This window comes from Haplochromis burtoni, unplaced genomic scaffold (genome assembly GCF_018398535.1).
Source record: "Haplochromis burtoni strain Fernald_Lab_line unplaced genomic scaffold, NCSU_Asbu1 Contig_264, whole genome shotgun sequence".
In the NCBI taxonomy this organism is placed as follows: domain Eukaryota; kingdom Metazoa; phylum Chordata; class Actinopteri; order Cichliformes; family Cichlidae; genus Haplochromis; species Haplochromis burtoni.
In genome coordinates this window covers 72897-99184 of record NW_024582625.1, presented here as the reverse complement: position 1 = coordinate 99184, position 26288 = coordinate 72897, and the positions used below count along the sequence as shown (strand labels likewise).

At 42.4% G+C, this 26288-nt stretch overlaps 1 protein-coding gene across 5 annotated transcripts in view; it reads left to right on the top strand.

Moving 5' to 3' along the window:
• frmd4a (FERM domain containing 4A) overlaps positions 1 to 26288 on the top strand; it is a 96983-nt gene that overhangs the window by 20401 nt on the left and 50294 nt on the right. Inside the window, exon 1 of one of the 5 annotated variants that reach the window (XM_005939265.3) lies at positions 13536 to 14371. The exons of 2 other annotated variants lie outside the window; for them this stretch is intronic. In XM_005939265.3, the coding sequence (XP_005939327.1) occupies positions 14306 to 14371 (66 nt within the window). In that variant the 5' untranslated portion in view covers positions 13536 to 14305. Of the gene's footprint in view, positions 1 to 13535; positions 14372 to 14401; positions 21577 to 26288 lie in introns of those variants that run through there. 2 more of the 5 variants (XM_005939263.3, XM_005939262.3) reach the window with 2 other exon arrangements.

Sequence of the window (26288 nt, the reverse complement as noted above, 5' to 3'; positions counted from 1 at the left end):
TGTGTGTGTGTGTGTGTGTGTGTGTGTGTGTGTGTGTGTGTGAACAGATTAACAAGGGATTGCTTTGAAAGAATGACTCAGTGTTTTCAAAGTGGTGCCCATCTCCATTCAGTACAAACCACTGGCCTTTTGATTTATGGTAGAGAAGGAGCACAGAAAGAGGTGCAAGGGAGGAGCCGTGCAGTGAATTGGATGAATATCTGAAAGTGGCCTTTCATTATTGTTCCCGTTAAACATGACCTTTTGTATTAGTTGCTCATGTCCCTGTCCGGCATAGTTGACTATAGGCTGTACCCTGTGCTCAGCATCTGTTGGACAGTGATTGAGCCTGAAGCACACAGAAAAGGCTTGTGAGAGAAGTAAATTATATGTGTCTGTCTGTGTTAGCGATCGTGTGTTACTTTAGAACGTACAGTACCAGGGAGTTTATTCAGCACCAATGTGAGGACAGTAATCGAGACTGAGAGGTGTCATTCCTTGTACGTTTTGACCCTGCTGCTTCTTCTGGATGGCAGCTTGTGTTACTAAATACATACAGTATATATTGATGTTTATAAAAGCATTACTGCATTATTTTTGCAGGAGATGGGAATGATTTTGTAGAAGTTTCTCAGCAACACTAAATCAGGCGCAGGAAATAAATAACTTATTAGCTGGACCCTCTGTTACTATTTTACCTGCTTCCCCCTTCCTGGGAGGACAAAGATGATTTAGCAGCACTCATTTTATCACCACTGGTACCGACCCGTGCAGCATAAAATAAATTCCCATACATGTGAGAATTTGCATACATTTTAATAGGCTATTTATTTCTGTTGTAACCTGCAGGTATAGTTCATACACACAAGCTTCGATGTGCGAAGATGCTGAAAGGTTTGAGACACTGGGATGACCTGATGGGATTGTCACACATGAGTACCCCCGTCTGCTCACCTTCCCTCTCTCGCCTTTACAACTCACACTCCTTCTCTTCTTTTCAGTGGGAGTTTTGACCCTTTTTTTCTTTTCCCATGTGCATTTGGATTCGCCCAAATTCTTCTGGTATTTTAAGCCAGATCTTTCTTGCTTCTCCATCCCTTTTGTCTGCCCACCTGTCCGTCTGCCTGTCTGTCTGCCCCTTGTTGTGTATTTGGCAGTTAATGCGAGCGATGTAATTGGTATTTGCAGATCGGCCCGTGATTTAATCCAAAGAGGAGTGTTAGCGGGCTGTTTGGAGATAGACTTGGCTTCAGAGATATGGCGCCGAATCAAGTCTGCTATATCTGTGCTGTCTGCCACCCTGGACAGATTTGCCACAGAGCTGTTGGAATCATTTTCAATAACTAAATGACTTTTTGCATTTATCTTCATCAGCCACATTGAGCTTCACATGCCCCACAGTTGATGTGGGTATCTCTGTTTTGGCATCAAAGTCACTTTCAGTGGATTTATTAATCACAGCGTGATGAACCAGTGCAGGAGTCTGTCAAAGTTTATGCTGCATAATCTCATCTTAATACACTTACTCTCATCCTCTGAGATAAAAGGGCGTATGTAGTGAAAGCAGGAGTTTTGATTTGTGGCTTTCAGGAACAGTACGGAAGGTAATAAATCCCAGATATTTGTTTTCAGAAGCAGCGTAATGCTGTGTTGTTTCTCAACAGAAGTGGAGCCATCTACTCTCACAGCAAATACTGCACCTGAAGTAAATAAAAGAATCAGAAAAGAAAAAATGCTATCCCATTTAGGACCATTTTAGCCACTAAATAGTTCATTCTTTCTGAATTTTACTCCAAGGCTGTGCAAAAAGATGTTCAACACCTAATAAGAGATTGGACCAGCTATAGCCTGTAATAGCTCCACTATTCCTAATCCTCAGCTCACTAAAATGGGGAAATTGTGCTGAGAGGGCCGTGTCAGCTATCGAGTGGCCTTTAGAAGAGCTGTAGTCATATCTCCCCAAAGCTCCTGTTCTCTCTACTTCAATCCAGCAAGTTTTTTTCCATGTGCACTCTCTTTCTTTATTTGGATGACAGTAAAGGCCACTGATGCAGGAAAATGAAATAAAATAAGCATCAGTGAGCTGTGCGTCTGTGTTGCCTGTGCATAGTTACATACAGCAGAAAAACAGGTCAACATGCACACACACACACACACATTGCATACAGGATGCAGTAAGCAAAGTAATCCTGAGGGGAATCTGAAAAAAAGTAGCTAGTTTGTTAGTAGCCAGTCCATAAACTTTGCTCACATGTACCCCTTGCTATTATATCTTCTCTGTGTCTTTCAATGTGCTCTTACAGTTGCAGTTTATTTTAGTCAGGACAAATATCTCACTGCACTTAATTTCCAAACTTTATCTTAACTCTGCGCACTGTCCTCTTCTTGTTTTTTTTGTTTTTTTGTAAACGAGAGACTTGAGGGTACATCCAGATTCTGTTGGCCCTTGCAAACCCGAAAGATGCGCTCACAGACTCCTAAAAAGAAAAATAGAGTTCCCTGTAGGTTTCCCCTTCTTGTGTCTAATATATGCATATAGGTCAGTAGAACAAGGAGCTCAAACTTCATAGAAATCTTTCTCTGGAGACCGTGTGTGCTTTTATAGGGCACGCTTTGTGCACACAGTACGGCGTAAATGTGCGGGTGTGTGTCTTGTGTATCCTCTCTCCAATCAGCTCCTCCTGTATGTTAGTGGATCAATGAGGAGTAGTTATCTAGAGATTAACCCTGTCAATGCTCTGTCAGTCTAACCAGAGAGACTCCTCTGCTCTTCCTCTCTCACTCGTGTTGTTTAGTTCGCTTTCTCTTTCAGCACTATGTCACTGCCTCTCTCATCTCCAGGCTCTTTCCTCAACTGGTTGTATTTCTTCACATGAGAATTTGTGCGTGTGTGTGTGAGTGTATGCTCTTTGATAATTAAAAAACATTTGTTTTTTTTATCATGCTTGCATTAAAATGCAGAGCAATTAATGTTTTCATAGGATCTCATCGCAATGTCTCAAAAATCCCAAAAGTAACAAATGTGGTCACATGGTGAATACAGACGTGCACCATTTTACTAAAAATCCAAAAAGGATTGCAATAGCTTTGAAGAAAATCAGAATTCGATATTTCCCTGAATCCTTCAGCCCTAATGTGTGTGTGTGTGTGTGTTTGTCCAGATGCCCATGACAGATGGTGCCATTAGAAAAATGGCCATGGGCTTGCACATGGACACACACTCTTCTGCAAACATGCACTTAGTCCATTAAAGAATACCCAGTTTAAATAACACACACACATCCACACACCTCCCTCCCTGAGGATGCACTGCTCCCCCCCCCCCCAAAAAAAAAAAAAAACAAACACACACACACACTCAGACAGACAAAAAAAAAAAAAAATCCCAAATTGTTGTGTTCTCCATACGTGCATGCCTGAAGCCGACCTCGCTGTCTGGATTAATATAATTACGAGTGAAAGGCCAGGATGGTGGGCTTCAGATTTGCAGCAAAAGGTGGGGCTGCATTTGGCAGCCTGCTCAGTCCTCTCTCTCTCTCCCTCTCTCTCTCTCTCTCACAATGAACAGCAGGTTAGCTGGCAGCATTTAAAGGCCAAAGTACGCAGCAGAGGGATGTCTGGTTGCTGAAACCACATGGGGCAAATGCAAACAAACACACATGCTGGGGTTCTGAGGCACAGACACACACATGAACACACATACTCAAACACACACACAGTTACATGTACACTGAATGTAGAGCCACATCTCCCAGCTGTCATCATCTTGGCCTAATAAATGCACTGTCAAGGGAAATCTCAGTTATGGGCTGCATTGGATTTTATGTTGTGATTATAGTTTTTTGCTGAAGTACAAACAGCTGCGCTGCTGCCCTATGATATCATGGGACTGTGTATAAGTGGCACACCTCTTCAGCCACATTTCTATTCTTATGTTTGTGCATTTTAATGTTCTTAAATGTCATTTTACAATGTTGAATGATGTAGAATACAATCACAGGTAATGTTAGAGTGCAACTACTTGCTGTGTTATTCCTGTACTGAAACGCTGTCCCATTTGGACAAATAGAGGCCATCTGTATATGGTGATAATACTTTAAAGATTATTATTGATATTATTATATATATTCCCCACTCGCCCCTACGGGTGGTCAATCCTTCAAGCTCCGGTCCTCTACCAGAGACCTGGGAGCTTGAGGGTCCTGCGCAGTATCTTAGTTGTTCCTAGGACTGTGCTCTTCTGGACAGAGATCTCCGATGTTGTTCCTGGGATCTGCTGGAGCCACTCGCCTAATTTGGAAGTCACCGCACCTAGTGCTCCGATAATACTTTAAAGATTATTATTTATATATATATATATATATATGAACTTTATTAGCTATATGTTATCCTTATTAGCGTCTGTTAATTCACAAAAATTCACAAACCCACCTGCAACACCCGTGCACTGATGACATGCAGAGAGGCAGATTAAGATAAAAAGAGGCTCAACTCTTGCTCTGCAGAGTAAGATTAGATCGGCGGGATGCCATGTTGAGTCCTCCTCCCACAGTTCCCTGTTTGAAGCGTTTCCTCTCTGCTGAACGTCTCTTTCCCCATTTTTGAAGACGCAGCCCAGCGGCCATGCACCACCTCTGGTCGTGTAAATGTGTGTGCATTTGAGCGTACCCTTTGGTGTCAAGCATGTCAAATGGGCTCTTGTCCCCTTGAAGAGTTCCAAACGATGAGATCAATCAGGGCGCAATTGAACAACTGGAGAAGCAAACCAAGCACTTGATGTTGTCATGGAAACGCAGGGTGCAGATTTTCCACTTCATTGGCTGTCATTAGTCTTGAGGCGTTTTTTAAATAATTTCACAGAAAGCAATTGAAAGATGGGAGGGCAGAATTAGTCTTCACATAGATAGGTAGAGCACATAACACGAGAACCGTCGTAAAGATAATTTCGCTATAGCGTGGTGCATTTATTTCTGTCAGTGTTTAAACCCTATCTTTTAAAATAAAAAAGCCTGCAGCAGTCCCATTATTAGATATTGACTCTATCTATGTACTTATATAGAATAGCGTCTCAAGAGACATTGACTGCACTGCCGTAAGCCTTTAGACAATCCAAATGGCAAATGTAATGCTATATTTCCTGTATTAGAATGTAATCACCACTGCTCAACCACACAAGTATCTCTAATGAACCTACAGAGGATTAGAAGTGTCAGAATTCCTACAGTGGGTGACACTGGCTCTAAGAGGTATCATACATCACCCTATCTGTTCAGCTATGTTGCACAGATGAATTTTATAAATACACAAATACTCATGCATACTCTTACACAGGAAATAAGAGTTTTATTTTTTTCCCCCTGAAACCATAAATCATTTTCTTATCTCCTCTAGTCATACACACTTAAGCACTTCTTCCACCATTTACTCTGTCATTTTTCCCCTCTGCACCATCATAGACTCACCATTTCTAGCCCATTACACCCATACTTTAAGCCACCCTATATGTCTTCCCCTGGGCTCTGAACTGTGACCTTTTATAGATGAAGAGAGTAAGCTTGCAGCGGTTACTAGCAGGTCTACTCAGATTTGATTGGCTGACCATATAACTGCCCTGAGGTGAGAGGTAGAGAGAGAAAAGAGGCATACTTATTTGTATTTGTAATGGTGTTAAGAAATAAATAAATCACAGTTGCACCATTCTGACCCATTCGCATGCACTGAGGAATTCCAGCTTTATTAGAAAGCTCAATTTCAGCCTGTGGCTGTGGAGTTTCTGGCTTCTAACCTGGATAAGCTTAATTGTCAAAGCAGCAAATGTGAAGCTGCAAAGGATTTTATTGCTGTGCTGATGGCTGCTTGCTTGGGTATCCATTTAGCATATTGCCTCAAGGTGAATTTTTTTCTAGCAGATAAAAAGAAGAAACTGAACCCACTCGACTCGATGCGTGTTAACATCAACAAAAACTACAGAGCACACCAAATGTGCCCTTACGAATTTTAAAAAAGAAAAAGAAAAAAGAAAAAAAAGGATGATAAACACTAATACAAAAAACAACAACGAAACAAACACTGTCTTTTTCAAATTCAGGTACCATAAAACAGTATTTAGGTCTGTTGACCAAAATACAGTTTTGCACTTTATGAAGATTTCTAGTAGAATATTAAGTTCAGTTGTTTCCTTTTAGGTTTAGTGAAGCTTCCTTCTTGTTTTTTTTTCCAAATGTCTTTAATCAAACAGCATTTAACAGTTTTACGTTTGCGGTTTTTACGCTCTAGTGCGCTAATGGCTAATTCATGATTTATGTACATGGCTGCTCAAGGAGACAAAGACATTGAGCGCTTTTGCATACAGATGCATTGTAGACTCAAAATGTGCACATCCCCAAACACACGCATGCACACTGGTCAATTTGCATGCTCCATAACATCTATGTGTACAGCCCCAGACATATGGACCCATGCGGTGCCACTAGACAGCTTAATTGATGTTGGCTTGTCAGTTTCCTAGCAGTGGGGCTGGGAGGAGTGGGTTCAGGACTGCTTAGAAAAACTGATAGATAGGAGGATGAATGGATGGAGAAAAAGAAGAAAAGATGTAACGTTGGCGGGATAAAGGAGGGGAAAGAATCTGCTTATAGTCAAAGACTGGACTTGGAGGGGGTAGGGGGTTCTTTAAGACACCTTGACAATTCTCAGTTAGGACTAAGACATAAAACCTTTGAGTTCCCTTAAATAAAAAGCATGCATTTTACTGCTTATTGCATAAGCGATCTAAATGCTGGGTGTTTTATTTTACATTTCTATTCTTTCCACCAATCCTTTTCAATCTGTGGACTCTGTGCAGTGTTTGCCAGGTATCCTATTACCTCTCTTTTCCCCTGTGTAGACAGCTGACATTACACTGAATTAAACCAAAATATGAAATCCGCATTGCCAGATTGATGCTCATCCATCCTCCTAGGAATATTTACATCATCCTAAGTGTCTCTCTGACCTCTGATGCTCTCATTATGGCTTGTTAGAGCAATTAAAGGTGACGTGTGTCAGATTTATAACTCACCCCTGAGTGTATTTGTGTCTGCACATACACGGATGTGCATTTTCTTCTGAACAGATGTGAGCATCTGCCATTGCAGTTAAGGCCATTAATAAACGTCTTGAGGTGTTTGTATGCGGATGTGTCTGGTTTTCAGCAGCAGCTGGTGTTATTTGCTGTGTGCTTTGTTTGCATGTACATCTTTTTGTGTGTGTGTTTTTTTCAAGTGATTTAAATTAATATATGTAGTTATAAAACGGCACAAGTTAATGTAGATATATATATTTTATATGGAAAACATCTGGATTTAACCCTTCTACTTTAATTTTCTTGCAATTACAGAATAACATTTAAGACACGCACGCAGACACACGCATCGGCAAAGGTTGATGCACTAATTCTGGTAAATTCTGATAAATATCGTTGCTAACCATTAACCTCCCAGTATCTTTTTGTTAAACACAGGACATGGATAATGCTCAAAATGCATGTCAGCACTTGTGCAGAGGTTGAACAAAACCAAGGAAGTGTCTAATAACACACAAAAGTAAAAAGCAGATCATGAAGACGAGTCCAACTTCTTTTATTCAGTACACCATCAATCTTACATGAAATGTCGTCTAACAGGTTTCTAAAATGGGTGCAGGTGGATGTTGGGTATTATTATGTACATTGGCATTGAATTGAGCAGCTTAGAAATAATGGTGCAGTACAAATACCTAAAACATAAAAAAGTTCTTGAGAGCAAATGTTTGTTGTTTCTTAGAGCTGCCAGGTGAGTTCAGTGGTAACCGCCCTGTAGAAACGTTGCTGTTGTGGATCTCTAGATCAGCTTTTATCTGCTGTGCCTTTTTTCAAGTGTATTTTTCCCCCGATATGCTTTAATTACATTCACATGAGCTGTTTGTCTTCATTTATTCACCATTTACACTACTTTCACGTATGCAGTGCATTCCACCCTCTTACCACCAGAGTGTGCTGTGCGATGGGATTCCTAATCTTTCCCAAGGCTCCTCTGAATAACAAGCTCAGCACTTGAAAGTCCACCTGAGGAAGAGCAGTCCCGATGGGCCCTGAAGTTATTTTTGTACTTCGTTCTTGGATATGAAGGTTTGAAGTTCCTCTTCACATCGGTAAGCATCAAGAAGGCGAGAGAAAGAAAAAAACTCCTGATGTTGCTTTAGATTGCAGCTGTCAGCTGTTCATTGTGTCCTTTCTGATGTATGGGGCCAATAAGCAGAGACCCTCTGCTCTAATCGGCAGTGGTCTGCTGCTCTGCTGTGTATGAGCGCTGGCTGTTTGGTTCAGATAAGAGCAAAACTGTACACCGCATTTCCTTTCATCATTGTCATCACAACTTTCTCAGCAACGCAGTGGTTGTGGAGTTCCCAGGTTCAGAACAGGAGATCATCTGTGTGTGTTGACTGAAGAACAGTGAGGTATATAATCAATGACCTCATCCTGTATCTCCTGCTGTTCACGAGAGACAGTGAGTGGAAAGAAGAGCAATGAAAGAATAAGTGAAATCAAGAGAGGAAAATGATGGGGCGCCAGTGAGTGAGGATTGAAAGGGAGGGGAGCATATGTTAAATGCTGAGCTTGATTAATAATTATGAGCTGTGTCAGTGACTGAGTGGCCATCCTATTACCCCTGCTGTCTGCTAGAGGGGCAATTACGTGGGATTTGCCCCCCATGTTCCCTCCCAGCAGACTTTCTCTCGTCTCCCTCCAGTCCTTAATGTTTCATGTGGTCAGCTTATACCATTTTATTCCTTCCTTTCCCTTTCATACTTTGCATAGCACCTCTGTTCCCATGGCAATAGTTGGCTCTGAATGTAAATATGTGGTAAATATCATGGGACTTGACCCTGGCTTGGACAGACCCAGGAGTGATCAAGCACTGTCTGTCACAGCACATCTTTTCTTTGACTGGGGTGCAGATGAGGAGGTGTAGCAAGGACAAAGACAGAGGAGGGTGGGAGGTGACTGGTTTGTCTGGCTATGGCCCCAGGTGGCATCAGGCTGCCTCTCTCTATAAACCCAGTGTCTTTCTGGATTCTTCTTTCATCCCATCCATTCGTTCTGCACAGCAGAGAAACACAAATAAGGTGAAGTGTTTGCTAAAAGATAAGGCGAGTAATAGCTGACTATCAGTTCTGATACAGTGAATAAAATCATAAACACAAGCTGCCATGTTGTTCGACATTTTCCCTTCGCAATGATGAGAAGGATGGCCTGGAGTAATGTCAGGAGGTGGAGATGATCTCCTCAAATTACGTCTTTCTTTTGCTGTACCCCGGGGGGGCTCTCCTTCCCTTCCTCCTCTGCACATTAAAAAAGACAAAGCCTGAGTCATTTGGCAATGCATTTGCCATTGGTTTGCGTGGTAGAAGTTGAGCCGGAGCACCTGTCAGAGGTTTTGGGCCCATCTGTACAGTAACAAGCAGCTTAGTCCCATGCCTGCAGCAAGAGGTGGAGCTGGCACCGTCTGGCTTGGGTTACTGCCCTCCTGGGTGAAAGCATGCGTGTGTGTTGAGGGTTATAGCATGACTAGTTCATGTTAGCTCATTAGAAGCATGAGGAAATGCAAGTATGAGTGTGTGTGTGTGTGGGGGGGGGTGGTTTACAGGTGCATCCTCTTTATACTTTGTATTTGTTTATGCACATGCTTCGTTAATTTGTGGCCCGCGTGCCTGAGGGATCATAATGATTTAATGTCTATAAAGGAGGAGAGTTGTGTAGTTACGACGGGCTGAGAGGTTTACGAGAGTTATAAGCACAGCTGCATCCTGCATGTAGACAAATATGGCCGAGCCAAAGGTCTAAAGAATGAGAACTGTGTGGCATGGGTGTGAGCAATACAGGAACACTTACATTAGTTTATGGGGTTTCAGCAGTAATCTCTGTTGCCAAAGCAGTTCAAAACATTAAAATAACTTCGAGTTGAAAAATGCATGGCATTCAACACTGATGTTTACTTAAACTGCAGATTTGCTTATTAATGTCTAAACTGAATGTCTCCAAATTTAGAAATAGCATTTAAGATGTCACAGAAACATATTAAAAGCTTAAAACCATGTTTGCCTTTTTTTTTTCCCCTCAGTAACCCAATGTTTTCCATTGGGAGTACAATCGTGTATAACCCATTTCCCACCATGATCTGGTCTGTAAAGATTAAATATGTAGCCGTATCATCAAACATTTAACGCTCACACTGCTACAAATCAGATTCCCAACTGTGTGTGTGCCGAGTTTGGGGGGAGAGCGCCTCACGTGCATGTCTTGATCCTAAGTTGATGTGAGTGTGCTGCTTGCATGCTAGAGTAATTCATAAAAAGTTGGGCAGAGTTGCAGGCAGACGAGCGTGCATATTTTTAAACTGAGTGTTAATTGTTAAATCAAGGAAACAGTGTTTTCTTATGGTGTGGTTGAATACGTCTATCCCTGTTTGTTTCCCTGCATAGCGGAGGCTGTGAAGTCTCCTCGGCACTGGGTAAAGTGGGCTAAGTTTACTGGGGCAGAAAATCCTGGAGCATGACTCAATCCAGTGCCTTCATACAACCAGGCCCTAAAATATGCCTCTGTCGCATTCTGTCTGCTCAGTGCATCCAAGACACACACATACTCTGTGGCGAGTGGCTTGTGTATAGAACAAGCAAGACAGCGGCTCCAACCAAGGGAGAAAAGGTGTAAGGTGTGTATTATTCTTGTGAATGGCTTCTGATCCCCTCGCATATCAGAAGTTCTTTTCATTTTCTCCTCAGATCTTTCAAAGGATATTTTCTGCGGTCTGAGTGTGAATGGGTCCCTTTAAAATCCAAGGTGACTTTCACTGCAGAATGACATAAGATAGTAGCGTGCACCTGCCTCACTCTTCACAGGTATTTCTAGAAATGCTGCAAACACACACACACACACACAAATGCACACGGTCTCACAGACAGACACAGAGCCATTCCCTGCATTGTGGAATGACAGATTTGGGTTGCGGAATGACACAGCAAAATTCTCATTACTAACAGCGATGAAGTGAATGATTTAGCAGAATCCTTTGCATCTGCGCTGCCTGTCGTTTATAACCCAGAGAAAAAGAGACAAACTGTCAGCAAAGATAAAAAGACAAAAACATTTGCATCATGTAAAAATTTCTGCTAGAGCTTTAATCAGAGAGAAAACGCATCACGCAATGACATTTAACTGGCCAGTCAAACCATATGCGGTCACCACAACAGGCATGCGAGCTTGTAAAGTGCAGTGCTTGGACTTAAATGCCTTCCCGTCCAAATTTAAAGCTGGCAGTAAACTCTTTCGACAGTTAGGTGGAGACAGGTGCTTAAGAGGCTTTATCAACATGTCTGGAATAGGTGGCCCTACTATTTTTGAATGCTTGTATGTATACAAACCTCAACTGACTTGGAAGGCTGCCAGGAGTTTGATTAGCACATATCCCTATTTTGCACACCAGGTGGACATCATGATCAATCAGGCTCACACAGGCGCACGCTCTGTACTCTCGCCTAAAATTAGATTTAAAGAGAAAAACTGTCCTCGGAGCTTTGAGTGTGAAGAAGAATCAGAGAGTCTTGTTAAAGGCCCATTTTGTGATGCACAATCTGAACTGCTGCCACTCTGGTGCTCTTTCTGATTATGGGATTAGTGGGACGGTCAGCTTTCAGGAGGAAACTGATGGTTGCAAAAAATAATAAACATCTCACTGTTCCAGCTTGATTCATATTAAAGTACAGCATACACTGCAGCTTTTTAGCTAAAGGGGGTGACAAAGCATATAACAGTTAAATATAGTTCAATATGCTTGTTGAAGTAGCTAGTATTTAATTCTACTTTTATATATATGTACATGAATACATATGGTAGTCTTTGTGTATCTGTGCATATGATAATCGACGCAAAGCAGTCTTACATTAAACCTTTGTCAGTCGCATGCCAATATGTTCGAGTATACACATTTATTAGTGCCTGTGAGTTTGCAGTTGTGCATGAGGGAATATAATTGGTTTATCCAAAGAGGTGAGGAGATATTCAGCTCTCTGTGAGTCACCTGTCGTAAAAACATTGCACAGAGGATTCATTCCACTGTCTTCATTTATGTTCCCTTAGACACACAGTCTAGATTATACAGAGAAATCTGGGTTTTAACCCTGCTCGTGCCAAGAAGGAGTCACACCGGGACATGCTGTCCTGCGTTGTCTCTCAGTTGGGGGTTAAGCTCTTCTCTAATTATAAATGCTAGGCTAGGCTACCTGCCGCTATCTCTACACTCCTCTTGGCATTCGGACTCCATGAGCTGCCTGCCTCGCAAGTCTTAATGGTCATATACTATCAATCTTCACCACGCTAGCGGATATTTATAATTCATGCAGCATGCAGATGAAAATTAGAGTGATATTTCTAAGTTATTATGGGTGTTACATATTCACAGCAGTCAGCATTAGGAGCTTCAGGAAGGCGGGATGGCCTCCTGAGGGCAACAAAGGACTGATGGATGTGCACTCTTTAACACCCAGTTGTGTGTATTATGGGGTCTGAATGTGTCCTTATATGTGTGTTTATGCTAAACCTCTCTGTCTGGTTTCCTTTTCATTCTTTCTCAGCCCTATTTGTTACTGTTCCCCACCCCTTCCCCTAGACTTCATTTGCAGGGACGTAACAACATCAAATCACAGTGCAAAACTGTGAGTTGCACCCCAGTCCTCTGGACTGCAGAGTTGAATGTGAGGACTGATGAGTTCATGAGTTCATGATGATCTCACACCCAAGAGAGTTTAGAGAGCATAGGCCATTGGCATTCTGGGAGTGCATGGATCAGGAAAATAGGGCAGGATGAGGAGGACTGGCTCGAAAAAATTTTTTAGAGGGATGTCTGTGACACCCAGTGAGAGATGAAGTAATTGGAGCAGTTAGAAAACGGTTAATTGTGGAGTCAAAAGATGGAGACGATGATGGATGTGACCATCAGCTTAAACAATGCAGGGACATTAATTAATTATTATGTCTGAAACTGGTTGCTTAATTAGTCCTTTGGCTTATTTCCGGACTTTTGTGTTGTTACTATGATCTTCTGCAGCTTCCTGTTGTAGCCTGAATTCTGATAGTAAATGCAGAAAGTCTTCCTCTGTGCACTCACATCCTGTTTGTTGGTCCAGCCCAGCTAAACTCATTTCAGTCTGATCCGGCCTTTCTGTTTTTTCTCTTTCTTGTTAATGAACACAGAATAGTGGTGGTGGGGGGTACATTCCACCGGCTCCCGCCAGAAAAACAGAAGCAACCACTCTCCAAGGAGTGTCCCACCAACATCCTCTGTCTCCCCGCTTCCCCTCGCTTCTGCTCTCCTTCCCCTCTTACTGAATTACTGCCCCCTCGGCTATGCACCCTTATTCTCCCCCTCCCGCCTCCAGTCTCCCCCACATACCCTGCCTTCTACAATCGCCCCACCCCTGCTGCAACTGTTACATAAGCTTCCAGTCATAGATCCAGGCCATATCGCTCTTGTTTTCCCCCTTGTGTGTCTATGAGAGCCTCAGCATCCAAGGCCAACCCTTAATGAGGCTACCACAAAGGCCCATTGATGAGAGGCCCAGTGTGAGAGAGGATGACCCCAGCCAAGAGCACCCAGAACTGTGCATCAGCTGCCCCAGGCTCTCCCTCGGCACAAAGACGCCCACTGTGGACAGAGACCTGAAAAGGCGCCGAGAACAAGAAGGGGAGAGAGAAATGTGAAAAGAGGGTAGAGATAACTCAAACAACTTGGAAAATGCTAGAGCGATATCAAAAAGGTCAGACATATGACTTTGTCACAAAATAGTTGCCTCTCTGAGTGTCAGTTCTCCCATCAAGCCGTACGCCTTCTCCTCTCATCCTCCTCTATGCATCCTAGCAAGAACAGTGAGACCACCCTCTGCCCTCCCTCTGCCAGGGAGTTGTCAGTGTCTTCATTTCTCTCATGGATCATAACTTAGATGTGAAGAGGAGATTTGGGAGCCAAACTTGCTGGAGATAGTCTTGTTTGTTACAGCTGGCCATTTGGGAATCTTGCAGTGGATGGAGAATAAAAGTGAATTGTTGAAAAGTTAAGTTGGACTGTTACTGGCACAACTCTTTGGAAGAATTGGATATTATATAGCTGATATGGCTTTATTACTTTCTTTAAGTTATTTATGAGGATTAATCCCATGAGCGAACTGAATAAAAGAGAGAAAGAGAATTTTTCTTAAGTATTTTGTAGAAAAATTACTTCTTTTTTTGTTGCCGTGGTTGTTGATCAGTTGAACGATGACTCTTTCTGCACGACTCGAGGACTTAGAGGTGACCTTGGAACACATGCTTATGGACGTTTTCGTAAGTTTCTCCACAGTTTCTCTTGCTCAACATTGTTTTAACATCTCTTTAAAAAATGCTTTAATATACCCATCTTCTCTGTGTTTTATATGGGTGACCTCTCCAGCGCATAATTTCAGCTGGAGATGGGGGCTGACATATGTTCATGCAACATTCCAGATGCTCTGTTCTTAATTGGTGCTGAAAACACATGCTTATTAACCATCAAATTCTCTGCTTAGGGAGAATTATGGAATAAATTGGCTGACCAGGAATATAACCTGAACTGCTTGGCCTAATATGTGAGTCAACATAAGGTCAGCCCAGGGACTTAAAACTTTGGAAATTTTAACTCAGCGTATGAGGAGCTTTTGTCCAACCAACTCGAAAGTATTAAATGTAGGCAGTGGGCTTACTTTCTGTGGTCTGCATCCTTCATATTTATCTCTCGATAGCTATAAATCTTTTGATTAGCAATGAACGAAATCTCCAAGTAAAGGAATTGGGAATCGAGAATGAGGAAATGGGGGATGAAAGAGGAATGAGAAGTAGATGGAAAGTCTGATGGATGTGATAGGCGTGTTTCTGTCGCTTGTGACGCTTGGATAGAGGTAGATTACTCAGATCCCTGTGGTTGCTAAAGCATTTTGGGCTGCTAGAACTGCATCCCACACAGACATTTAGATACAAAAACACATGCAGCTTACATGGTCTACCTCAGCACACACACACAGACAGACACACTTTGTAAATGTGACATCAGAATCCCTGGTTGCTTTGATCTGCCGGCTGCTGTAATGAGTTTGGTCGTTAAGCTGCTGTTTCCCTTTAACATTGTTTACAGGCACAGGCATCTGTTCAAGGAACTGTAATCTGTCTTCCCTGAGATATATATTCAGTGAGCACTATCAGCATTCAATCCGCTGCCACAGGGCTTCAGTGTCACTGAAATATGCTGGGATTTTTTTTTTTGTATGCGCGGATCCATCAAACTACTTTGGAGATTTGGTCATTTTCTTTCTGTATATCCAAAGGATGATTTATGACCATGGCAATAAAGATTACTGTTTATGGCCAGAGCAACATTTGGATTATTCATGCACCGCATGTGGGACGGAAAAATTGGAGTAAGGAAAATGCTTCCTTCCTCTACATTTCCTCTCAACATCCTAATTAGAACGCTTTTTTATTTATTTCTCTAATTGCTGGAAGAGGGTGGAAAACAGAGGGTTATCTGGCCACTTTGCATACTTAAATGAGAAATATTCAAATCGTGTGCACACATTCCAGACTGCTGGCTAGACGTATGCGCATATGGCAATGCATGCATACACAAACACTCACAACATGCAGACGTGAGCTACGCAGAAGCCTATTTCAGTGAACCATCAAGTAAGGGAAGGGGGAATTAAGGACTTATATTGGAAGACTTACCAGCAGTAGATGGTGTTATGGATCAGGCCTGTGATATTGTATATAGTCGTCCTTGTTGTAAAGTGTGTATTCAATAAGTCTGACTGTGTGTATGTGTGAATTAGGACAGTTAAGCTCAGAGACCAGGATCGTTATAGGAAAATTAAGGATCATTAGAATAATGACAGCAGTTCTCCATCCTCTGGTAGAAAAAGACCTCCAGAGCCCTATCTATGCTGCTCACTGGCTTAGAGCAGCAGTGAAGTGCGCAGCTATATTCAAGGGCTCACTGCTATTTTCATTAGCACAGCTGCACATATGAATGATTTAGGGAAGCTGAGAGGATCCGAGGCAATGAACTTCCTTCACAGCCTCTTTTACTACTAGAAAAGGAGGTCACTATTTTGTTGCCACATTCGCTCGCAGGAAGCTGGATATTTCGGGTCAGCAAAGTTGTTGTTTTTTTTTAAATTCAACACTGTTAAAATAAGCTCACACGTGTGTGCTCCTTTGAAATTTAATGAACCAGTAATGTGATCTGTATCTGCTGATTGGATTTTTTTCTTGTTGCTATGAAATACTGGTTTCTGGCATCATATCATCTCACGCCAGAGCTGTTGTGCATTGTGCTGCTGAGCTATGAGGAGAGGAGAGGACACACAGACAGGGAGGCATGGCAACTCCTCTTGCAGAGGATGCCTCGCAATCTAGCACAAAGGCTGACTGTCACATCAGCAACTGAGGCAGCGTGATTAAAAATGCATTCAATCCCTGTGTAGTTTAATTGAATCTCCTCCTTGTGCACCCCACAAACACCTCCCAATCATCTCTTCCAACATCACATCTATGATACAGCCTGCAGGCGGTACTAATCCTTCCATCTCCTACTCTTCCTTAGTCCTACATCCCTTCTCGTCTCCCCCATCCCCCGGTTTCTTCCGAAGGAGAAAGACCTCAGCTGGATGGGACTGCTTCCATCACAGCTGTAATGCACTGCTCTGCTTTTTTTTTTTTGTTTTCGTCTCCATCGTCTCCTCTGCTTCCAGCAGCCATAAAGCACTGGTTTATATCTTTGGGAGAGCTATTTGGTCACAAAGGGCCTGTGGTCTCTGAGAGCATTCACTCCGCCAGGAGCACAAACACTGTGACGTACCGATACCAAGCGCTTCCTTGTCACAATGAGAGTTTTGCTACGGAATTATACAACATGCGTGTCTACAGTACATGCATACAAAAAGCCTCTTTATTAGCAAACTATTCTCTTTTGACTGCACTGCTGCAGATGTGTTGATTCAAACATTGGCTATTGACTGAGTGTATTATGTGAGAGTATTCTGTTATGTAATGGGTGTGTTCCCTGACCAGTTCTCTGACCAGTGGCAAAATTGTTCAGCTAGTGCGAGCTGACCTCTTTCCCCTTTCTGTTTGCACCTCGTCACTCACTCTCCCGTTTGCTCCCCAGCAATCAATTGTCCTTTAATCTGAAATATTTTGATCTCGATATTGATTGAGATGTGACTTAAGTATCTTTCTTATTAACAAAAAAAAAAATCCTGCAAGAAGAACAAAACCAGCATGTGTCAGTCGATCTCTCATTGTTATTTGAGTCCGTCTTTCTCTACACTGTCTGCATCCTGCAGCCCCAAGCCCATTTGTTACTACTGGAGATATAAATATTTAAAAGCTGGACAAAAAGAAGAAGAAGTAAATAATGCCTTGTGCGGGGCTATTTGCAGTTGCAGAATCAGGGGATTGACTCAAAATAAACTACAGTCCCTATTCATGTTAATGGAACAAAAGAAAAAAAAAACTATGTCCCCCAGTGCAGCAATGGCTCATTGTTGTGTTTTGATAGCTTTTGGGCAACAACAGCTGAGAGAAATAAGCAATATCAGAGTTTGGTTATACTAATATTTGATAGCAGAATCAATTTGTTTTTATTTATGGGGGTCTTGTACGATTTACCGAGTGGAATATATTTACAAGAACGGAGAAACTTCTTTTTTTGAAAGAGATTATTCAAATTTCTTTTGAAAAAGAAGTTTGAAAAGTATAGTAATATAGTCAGTTTCTGCAATCAGATGTATCTCATTTACTTGCCTCATTAGTCTTTGGCAGCAGGATCATTCAAACAGAATTAAATAAATAAATTTAATAAAAACAACAACAAAATTATCATAAACTCGATCCCATTTTATGTGCAGACGGATAAAACCGATGAGCCATTATCATTCATCCTTCAATTTCCATCATGGTTCAGATTCGGATGTCAGCTGGCCCAGCACACGCTCAGGGCTTCCAGCACACTCGGGTGAATAATTCAGAAGCTTTGAATGCTTTTCTCTGAGGCATATTGCACATCTAGCACCACATTCAAATGTGTTTTTGCCCTGCTAATAGACTGCTGATTGGCCCATTGGAATGATATATTGTAATTCTGTTAAGACATAGATGGCTGGATAATAGCAGTGTATTTGTGGACTGCACTTGGACAAAGATTTTATTAAAGGCCACATTTATCTTCTGTGTTCCTAAGGCTAGAAAGACAGCCTGACTGCAGTGCTTTGGTGCCAACGCTTTGAACAATAATATTACGGAACAACACCTAAGCAGGTTTGCAGTTTGCACACACACTTTCGCGCACACACACACACACACATACAGACAGGTTGAGCAGATGTGTGCTGAGCGACACAGTTTGACCAGGACAACCTGTCCTAGCGTTGCACCAAATCTCTCTGAAACACAAATATGCCCCAGTTTTTACTGTGACTCATATAAAACAATCTCACAGGCGATCCATTACCTTTCTTAGCATGTAATGGTGTTTCCCGGGTTCTCTTACACAGACACTGCTGAGAAGATGGTAATTGAAGTGGATGCTTCCCTGTGGAGAAGTCATTATGATTGGTTCTGGCCTGATGAAGGGTGGGGAGGCCCCACATTCTGCTCATCTCACTCTCAGGAGATGCAAGGCTGGCATACATGTAGAAGCGCAGATGAAAGCACACAGTGAGCAGCGAATCGAGTTACGCTATCAGGGTGGTACTGTTTAGCTATACAATCGTTTATCTGTTTTGCCTGCGATGATGCTGTAACTCAACCCTTTGTAATTTGTGGTGTCTTGAAACGTAAACAGTCAATCCCCCTCCATTCCGCTTGGGACGGGGAGTCGGTCCAACTAGAGGGCATTTCCATAAACACATACTCCCACACACATACACACGCACACAGACGCACAAACATACAGAGTTGAGGAGCAGGACCATAGGGATGAGTCAGACAGCCGTGGGCAGAGACTGGCTGGGTTATCAGGGTAAATTAATGCATCACAATGCCGGGAGTCTAGCATTGGAGAGCCATCGCTTCTTATTGTTGCAACTACGAACAAAGACTAAGCAGACACGCACAAAAAAAGAACAGCAGAAATAAAACCCAGACAATCCAGCTGCTTTGTTTCCCTCATTAGCGTCTCTCAGGCGTAGATTTTCTTTTCTTTCTCTTCCTCTCTCTGCAGTTTTTTTTTCTTTTTTTGCAAATGTATTAATAGCTGATGGTTCACTTTGAGGACAGCGGGTGCTTGTGAAGCAAAGCTTGTCAGAATCTCCTAGCTTTTTCCTACAAATTTATGTTTTTGCTCTTTATCATGTACACAGGTTTATATTTCATGTATTTTGTTACCGAGCGCAAATCCCGTTTGCTTTACTTTTTTATGTGCTTTATGTGCTTGTTGACTGAAATGGGTCATTGTGCAAGCAGCCCGAGGCATCAAGAATAGTAGCATGTTGTTTTTACTTGCCTTTATTTTTTTCTCCCTCCTGTCAAGAAGAGGGCTTATCACCTTTGTGGATTTGAGGAGTTTATTGCACATTTCAAGCAAAAAATAAATAAAGAAATAAAGAAGCAAATAAAAAAGAAGAGAACAAAGGATCGCAAACCAAACTTTAAGTGCTCTATTACAAGGGTGCATTTTCATCTCACTGTCAAGGGGATGTACAGTACAGGATTTTGTGCATTGTCTCCCCAATCAGCAGCAGAGCTTGAACTATGTCATCACGATGTGAATTAATGTCAAGGAAGCACACCACACAGAGTACCAGTCATATTGCAGAGAGGGAGAGAGAAATGAACCAAGTCATTTTGGTTCCTTATCTGTTAGACCTGGATGTCTGCACACCAAGTTTAAAAATAGCCCTCTGATATTTCTCATGTAGGCCACAGTCACTCACACACCGATGGAGGCCAGGGTGATGAATAAATAATGCTTTCTGGGGATTACCACTGCAGATGATTTCCTCCTGTATGCTTGGCTCTTGGCTTTAACACAATGTGTGGGGTATTTTTGTGTGTGTGTTTGTGTGTGTGTGACATATATAGTCTCGTGTAACGAAAGCTGTCAGAGATCCTCAATTAAAGAAATGATATGGGAGAAGGAAGAAGTTGCTTCATTTTAATCACTTTACTCTAAATTTTTGCTCTGTGATCCAGCATCAGTTCACCTCTTGACTGGGATGACCAAGCTAAATTTTACAGGTTTATATTTCCAGTGTTACTGGTTAGCAATGGTTACCTTGCCTTCTCGAGATGTGCGCAGCTGTGCATGTGTGCATGGATATGTGCATACCTAACAGCTTTGCATATGTGAGCGCGTGTCGATTCACTTTATTTAATCAGCTGACAGCTTAGTATTGATGTGCCGGAGTAAAAAAAGAGCACAGCAGTGAGTGATGATGTAGATATGACAAGGTGCAGCAGTAACTCTTGATTCCAATAGCTTTAATGGACATGTAAAGACCACAATGGTGGATACAGAGGACTGACTCAGCTGAATGAAGCCGCAGCTAGTCGCAGATCTCTACCGCTGCGGTTTTACCATGATAAAAGGTCTCCGCAAAGGCCAGATCAATACTCCAAACTGTCCACTGCTGTCACAGCTTTGTGGAAAAAACTCTGGCCAATTGCCACAGTTGCCCCCATATAGGCAAAGAACCGAGTGATAATATGATCAATATCTGCATGCATGAGCAACATGCATGCTGGTCTGTGAGGATGCATGCTAGTGAGTGTGTATGTATTCTTCCTTTGTGTTCTATTCCAGACAGTGCAGGGAGAGAAAGCTGGGATGTGGGATTTCGAAGATAATCTCCCTACCAGATGGCAAAACATCCCATATTCCTTTTGAGGTTCCCCACGTGATCCCCTGTAAGGGCTGTGTGGGTGGTGGGGGTATATATGCTCACACACAATAATTATTGAGTCATGTGACACAAGTGCGTATGCTAATAAGAGCTGTAACGTCACATTAATCCAGTGACCTGGTTAAGCCCCTGACTGAAGGAAGTGAGTATGTGAGGAAGGGAGGGGAAGCTGCCAAAGCTGGAGAGGGGAGAAGAGAGGAGAGACAAAGCACACTCCCTCTCCCTCCCATACACTCTTACACACTCATTCACCTCATGAGCGGCAGAGCGGAGTGTAACTGTGTGGAGCAGAATGGGAAGCCTTTTAACACAGAGGGAAACAGAAGCAGAGAGAGGCACATAGGACCCGTGTGGGACTTCTACAGCTACGCTCACATCACACTCTTCCTTCCCTCTAACACCGCCACGCGCAAGCTCGCGTGAACTACGGCTGTCAGGCTGGACGGGACAGCGAGGACACCCACTTCACACTCTCACACACATGCTCTCACACCCACAGACACGCGCACTCTGGAGCGTACTATGGTGGTTCAGGGAGCGGTGACGCCCGGGAGAACCCGCCGGCTGATGCTTAAGCTGCCGGTGGGGACTCTTCGAAGGAACAGTGCAGAGAGGGTAAGAGACAAGCTTCCCTCAGTTAACCTCTTTCACTTTTATCCCTCCTTCTTTGACTTTATGTCTGTTTGACAGTATTTTTTTAAGCATCTTTGTGTGTGTAAGTGGGATTTAAAAAAGGTTCTTGACTAATCCAAAGGACTATATTAGATTTGAGTTGGTGCAAGGCAAGTCAAGAGCAAAGCTTTTAATCTCTACAGTGGACAATAGTTCTCTGTGTTTCTCGTCCTGCCAGTCTGAGTCTGTCAATCTTTGTAGTTCTCAGCCTGTCTCTGTCACCACTAATGCATTCGGCCGTCCTCGGCTTCAAGGTTACAGGGAAGTCTCACAGTAGGAGTGCAGCTCGTTTGCCTGTCACTGTCAGTGCAATTAAACTCGAGAGATGGGCTTTTATCAAGCAAAGCTTCAACTTCAGCCCAGTTTAAAGCGCTGAATCCTGTGCTGTCCCAGATCGTTTTGTTTTTTTCTTTAAACAGTACAGTTCAGCTCATCTGCAAGGCACCAGAAGCTTGTGTTTACGTGTTTGTGTGTGTGGTGGGTGGAGATTGGTGGCTGGAGATAATAGTTCCCAGCTACATGGAATGTGTGGTGCAAAGTTAACCCTTGTGTCAGTTGTAAAGACACGCTGTAACTTGCCATGTAATTCATGTCTTTTGGTGCTCAGCAAAGTTGTTTACTCCTAATTGTCATGTTTCTTTAAGAAATTTAAAAAAAAAGGTTTGCAGCTGTGCTTTCATTCTGTGATGGGTGTCAGCGTTCTTTCATGCAGTGAATGCACTGGTATTAAGTGAATCACACTTAAGTACAGTGTGTGTTCAGGTGACGTGCGAACTGAAGATATAGAGCTTCCAGATTTGCATTCCAACAATCACAATCTGCTTGCATGATGATACTGACAGGAATTTCATCTTTCTTTTCAGATCTCAGTCTACTCACTCGCTATGAGGTGACTTTGGTCTCATAGATGTGCCTCTTTGAGTGGCTGGGACTCCTAAATGCCACGAGGCCTTTGGAGAATCGCCACTTTCTTTGTGGTTCTTGCTTTCACTGAACAGAGGATATACACCAGCACACGCAAGAAAACACATGCTGTGCACATGCTATCATAAATTAGATGGAAAAGCTTTCGTTTTTATGAGCCTAAATATACACACCACCGCTGCATCATCACAGTACATAAAATGCAACCTGGTTTCTTTGTTGATGATAAGCTATACAGTTGAAGTGAAAGAGATCAGAGGCAGGAGCATGTCAGACACTATATTATAGCTATGATGCATTCAAGTTATCATCTTAAGACTCAGTTTGTGTTATTATGTGTTATTAATGCTGGTATTTAGGCTCCTGGGTGGATCGCTTCTGTCTGAATCTATCTGGCATTCGTAACAGTCCTTGATTGAAGGAAATTGGAATATTCACTGCCCTTTTCAGAAATGTAATTGCTGCTCGTTGATTGGCTGGAGCCACTAACAGACACCCTCACTCAAATCACCTTAATTAACGGAGAAAAGCAGATTTTCACACACAGTCTCTCTTGATTGAATTCCATTTATCTTCCTTCCATTTTTTTCCTTAACACCAGCTGTGAGCAGACAGACTGAGGAGGGATTACTTGTTGTGATTTACATAAACTCAGTCACATTTTTGTACTGCCGCACCGGAAAAAATCACTGGCTCGATGTGGGAGGCGGTGACTGCGTCACTTTTTATGAAAAATAGTAATGAGTCAAACAAAACAGGTAACACAGCGTTTAATATGTCAACAAAAATTATTTTAAATCACCAGACTGTCTGAGTAATTTATCTGTTAAGTGATGACAGGTGAACAAGCCGTTTCTATGCGCGACGCTCTGTAAATGTTGACTGTTTGTTGGTTAATGACTTTTCCTCTCTCCGTGGTCTTACTGAGCCACTGAAATGATTTCACTTCTATTCACAGCTGCAGCTATGTGCTGCTCTGACTTGTTATGTTAGACAACTCATTCTACTCCATCTGTATCTTATACAACTACGTAAGATGGCTAGAGGGCTAAGGGAAAGAAATCTGCTTATAAGTATGTATATATGACCTGACTAAGCAAGTGAAAGGTTCTAGTGGAAATTTTATTACTGTCAGCTTAAATATTGCTAAAGCATTTTACATACTTGGAACCTAGTTTTTCATGTCCTTCAGCGTCTCCCATTTAAAAAGCACACGTTAATGGGTATGGATCCCCACTGGCTATACACTTTGCTCCAAACCATTCGGGAACTTACTTGAAATATATTTTAAAGCTTGATCCAAAAGGTGCGTTTTCACTTGTAAATTGCAGAGTGAAAACGCACCTTTTCATCTGTGCCCTGTCACTAATCTAATGCAGATGAATCGTGTCACGTCTGCATCAGTAGCTTGTGATGGACGAGTGGCTAATTAGCTATCTTTGTTCCCAGTCAGTATCTATGACATTTTAAAAAACAAAAAAAACATGCCTTGTTAACTGGACTTGTTTGTGTTTCGGGTTTTTTCCATTTGTGTTACACGTTTTCTGCATCTTGTTGTCTGTCACATGCGATTGTTGCTTACAGGTCTTTTATATATGACGTCATCCTTCTTCTGCCTCTGTGCATCAGTGTGAAAATGGGACAGAAGTACTTATGGTATTTACACCATGATGTTGTGGTGAGAAATTGCACAGTTGGTGTTGACAGCTTTAAAAAACAGCTTCTTTGAGGGGATATTTTTCAGTTTAGATTACCTCTGTGAGCTGGCTGAATTAGGATTATCTTCCTGCCTTTGTTATCTTGCTATCATGTAAAGCTGCTCAGCTTTTATCTGTGAAATTAAGAACAAAGCCAAACCCAAACAAACAAAGAGGAGAGAGGGAGGACTGGCGTGTGTGCCTGTGCGAGTGTTTGTGTGCAATTTCTGATTTTAGGAGATTGAATCGGTCTCCGGGGAAACATGTTGTTGTCGGGAGCACTGCAGGGGAGTGAGGGCATGAAGGTGGGAGGGGGGGATCGCTGTCAAAGAAGGAGAAGTTCACACAAACACATATACACATGTTCAGAACAAACATTCATGAGCTAAACAGGAATCCAAACAGACAATAACTTGACAGCAGTTACCATTACAGGGCTGAAAGCTAGAAGCAGCCATGCAAGACTTAAGGCAGGAATACTAATCGATCCTTGTTACCTTTAAACATCCTGTCTGGACCAATCACAGAGAAGGTCAGGGCTGGATTCTGGCATTCTTGCTTCTCTTACTTGTTTCCCATCAGACTGATCTAATTGCCGGGACATTAGAGTCAGAATTCATTCAAGGACTTGAATAGTTGACATGGAAACCAAAGGGAAACACAACACCCAAAATATCTGTAATTTGTTTATTATTTCTCTGCGTGTTTGCTAAAAAGTCTGACTTTTGAGCTTTTTGGCCCTAAAGCTCTCCTTTCCTTTGCTACAGTATTGATTTCCTGAGATCCCAACATGCCCCCAGGACTGTAGGTGAGAGAGCGGTGGTCAGTCAGTCCAATTAAAGAGACAAAGAGAAGGAGAAAGAGGCGAGAAAAAAAGAAAGAGGTGGGAATAACTAGAGCTAAAGGTTCGTGGCGGCCCCTCTTGCACCACACCCTGCTCGGCATGAAAGGGGACCCCCTTTTCTCCCCAAGGCAGCTCAGAATGAAGAATGTTATTGAGGCACTGAAGAAAGGGGGGTTGAACGGGAGACTCCCACCCTCTTCTCCACCCTGTTTCTTTCATTACTCTGGGCTATGATTTTTTTTTTTTTCATGTCTTTTATTGCCTGTCCAAAATCAACCCGCAGATAGACACATGGCGCAGCTGCATACAAGTTCAAAGTAAATCTGTACAGATCAAACAAGAGATGATCGCCTATGACTGTGAGTGAAGGCTGAGGACAGTAAGGCTGCTGATGATATGCTTTCTCTATGGAGACAGTCTGCTAGCGGGGTAGCTATGGTGAAAGTGGAGTCTTGTGTCCTTTGCCAAAACATTTCCAGTAGATGGATGGGATGTGTGTGTGTGTGTGTGTGTGTGTGTGTGTGTGTGTGTGTGTGTGTGTGTGTGTCAGTCGGTCTAACTATGTGTTCCCATCATCTGCCACATGCATGCAGAGCTCAGTAAGATTTCTTCATTATATCTGCTTCTCTATTCACAGAAATGACAATCATCTCAAGACAGAGAGAGTGGGGAAAAATTCAATTCAGGTTTATTTTTGTATTTTTTGTTACCTCAGGTCCTTTTTTACACCGAAAGATAAAGACATTTAACTGATATAGGAAGAAACACAATAATGTTCTTTAGGCAAGCACTGAAGAAAGACAAAGATGATCGTGGGCTGATGGGACAAAACTCCATCTCCCACAAAACAGGATGTGGAGACCCCTGAAATGTTCCTTAAATATCCCAGCACAATCTGTGCCCTTTGTTAGACAGAGATAACACGTCTCAGTGAGAACCGAGGCATGTCTGTGACTCACTCATATGAAGGGGTTTATTCATAGTTTGCATGTGTGTGTGAGTCTGTGTGTGAATCATTGTACGGCATATTAAGAAATCTAGAGAGTTGAGGGGGGATAGGCATTTTCTTAAAGTGGCAGACTTTTTTTGGCAGTTGTTTGAAGTGTGTGTGTGTGTGTGTGTGTGTGTGTGTGTGTGTGTGTGTGTGTGTGTGTGTGTGTGTGTGTGTGTGTGTGTGTGTGTGTGTGTGT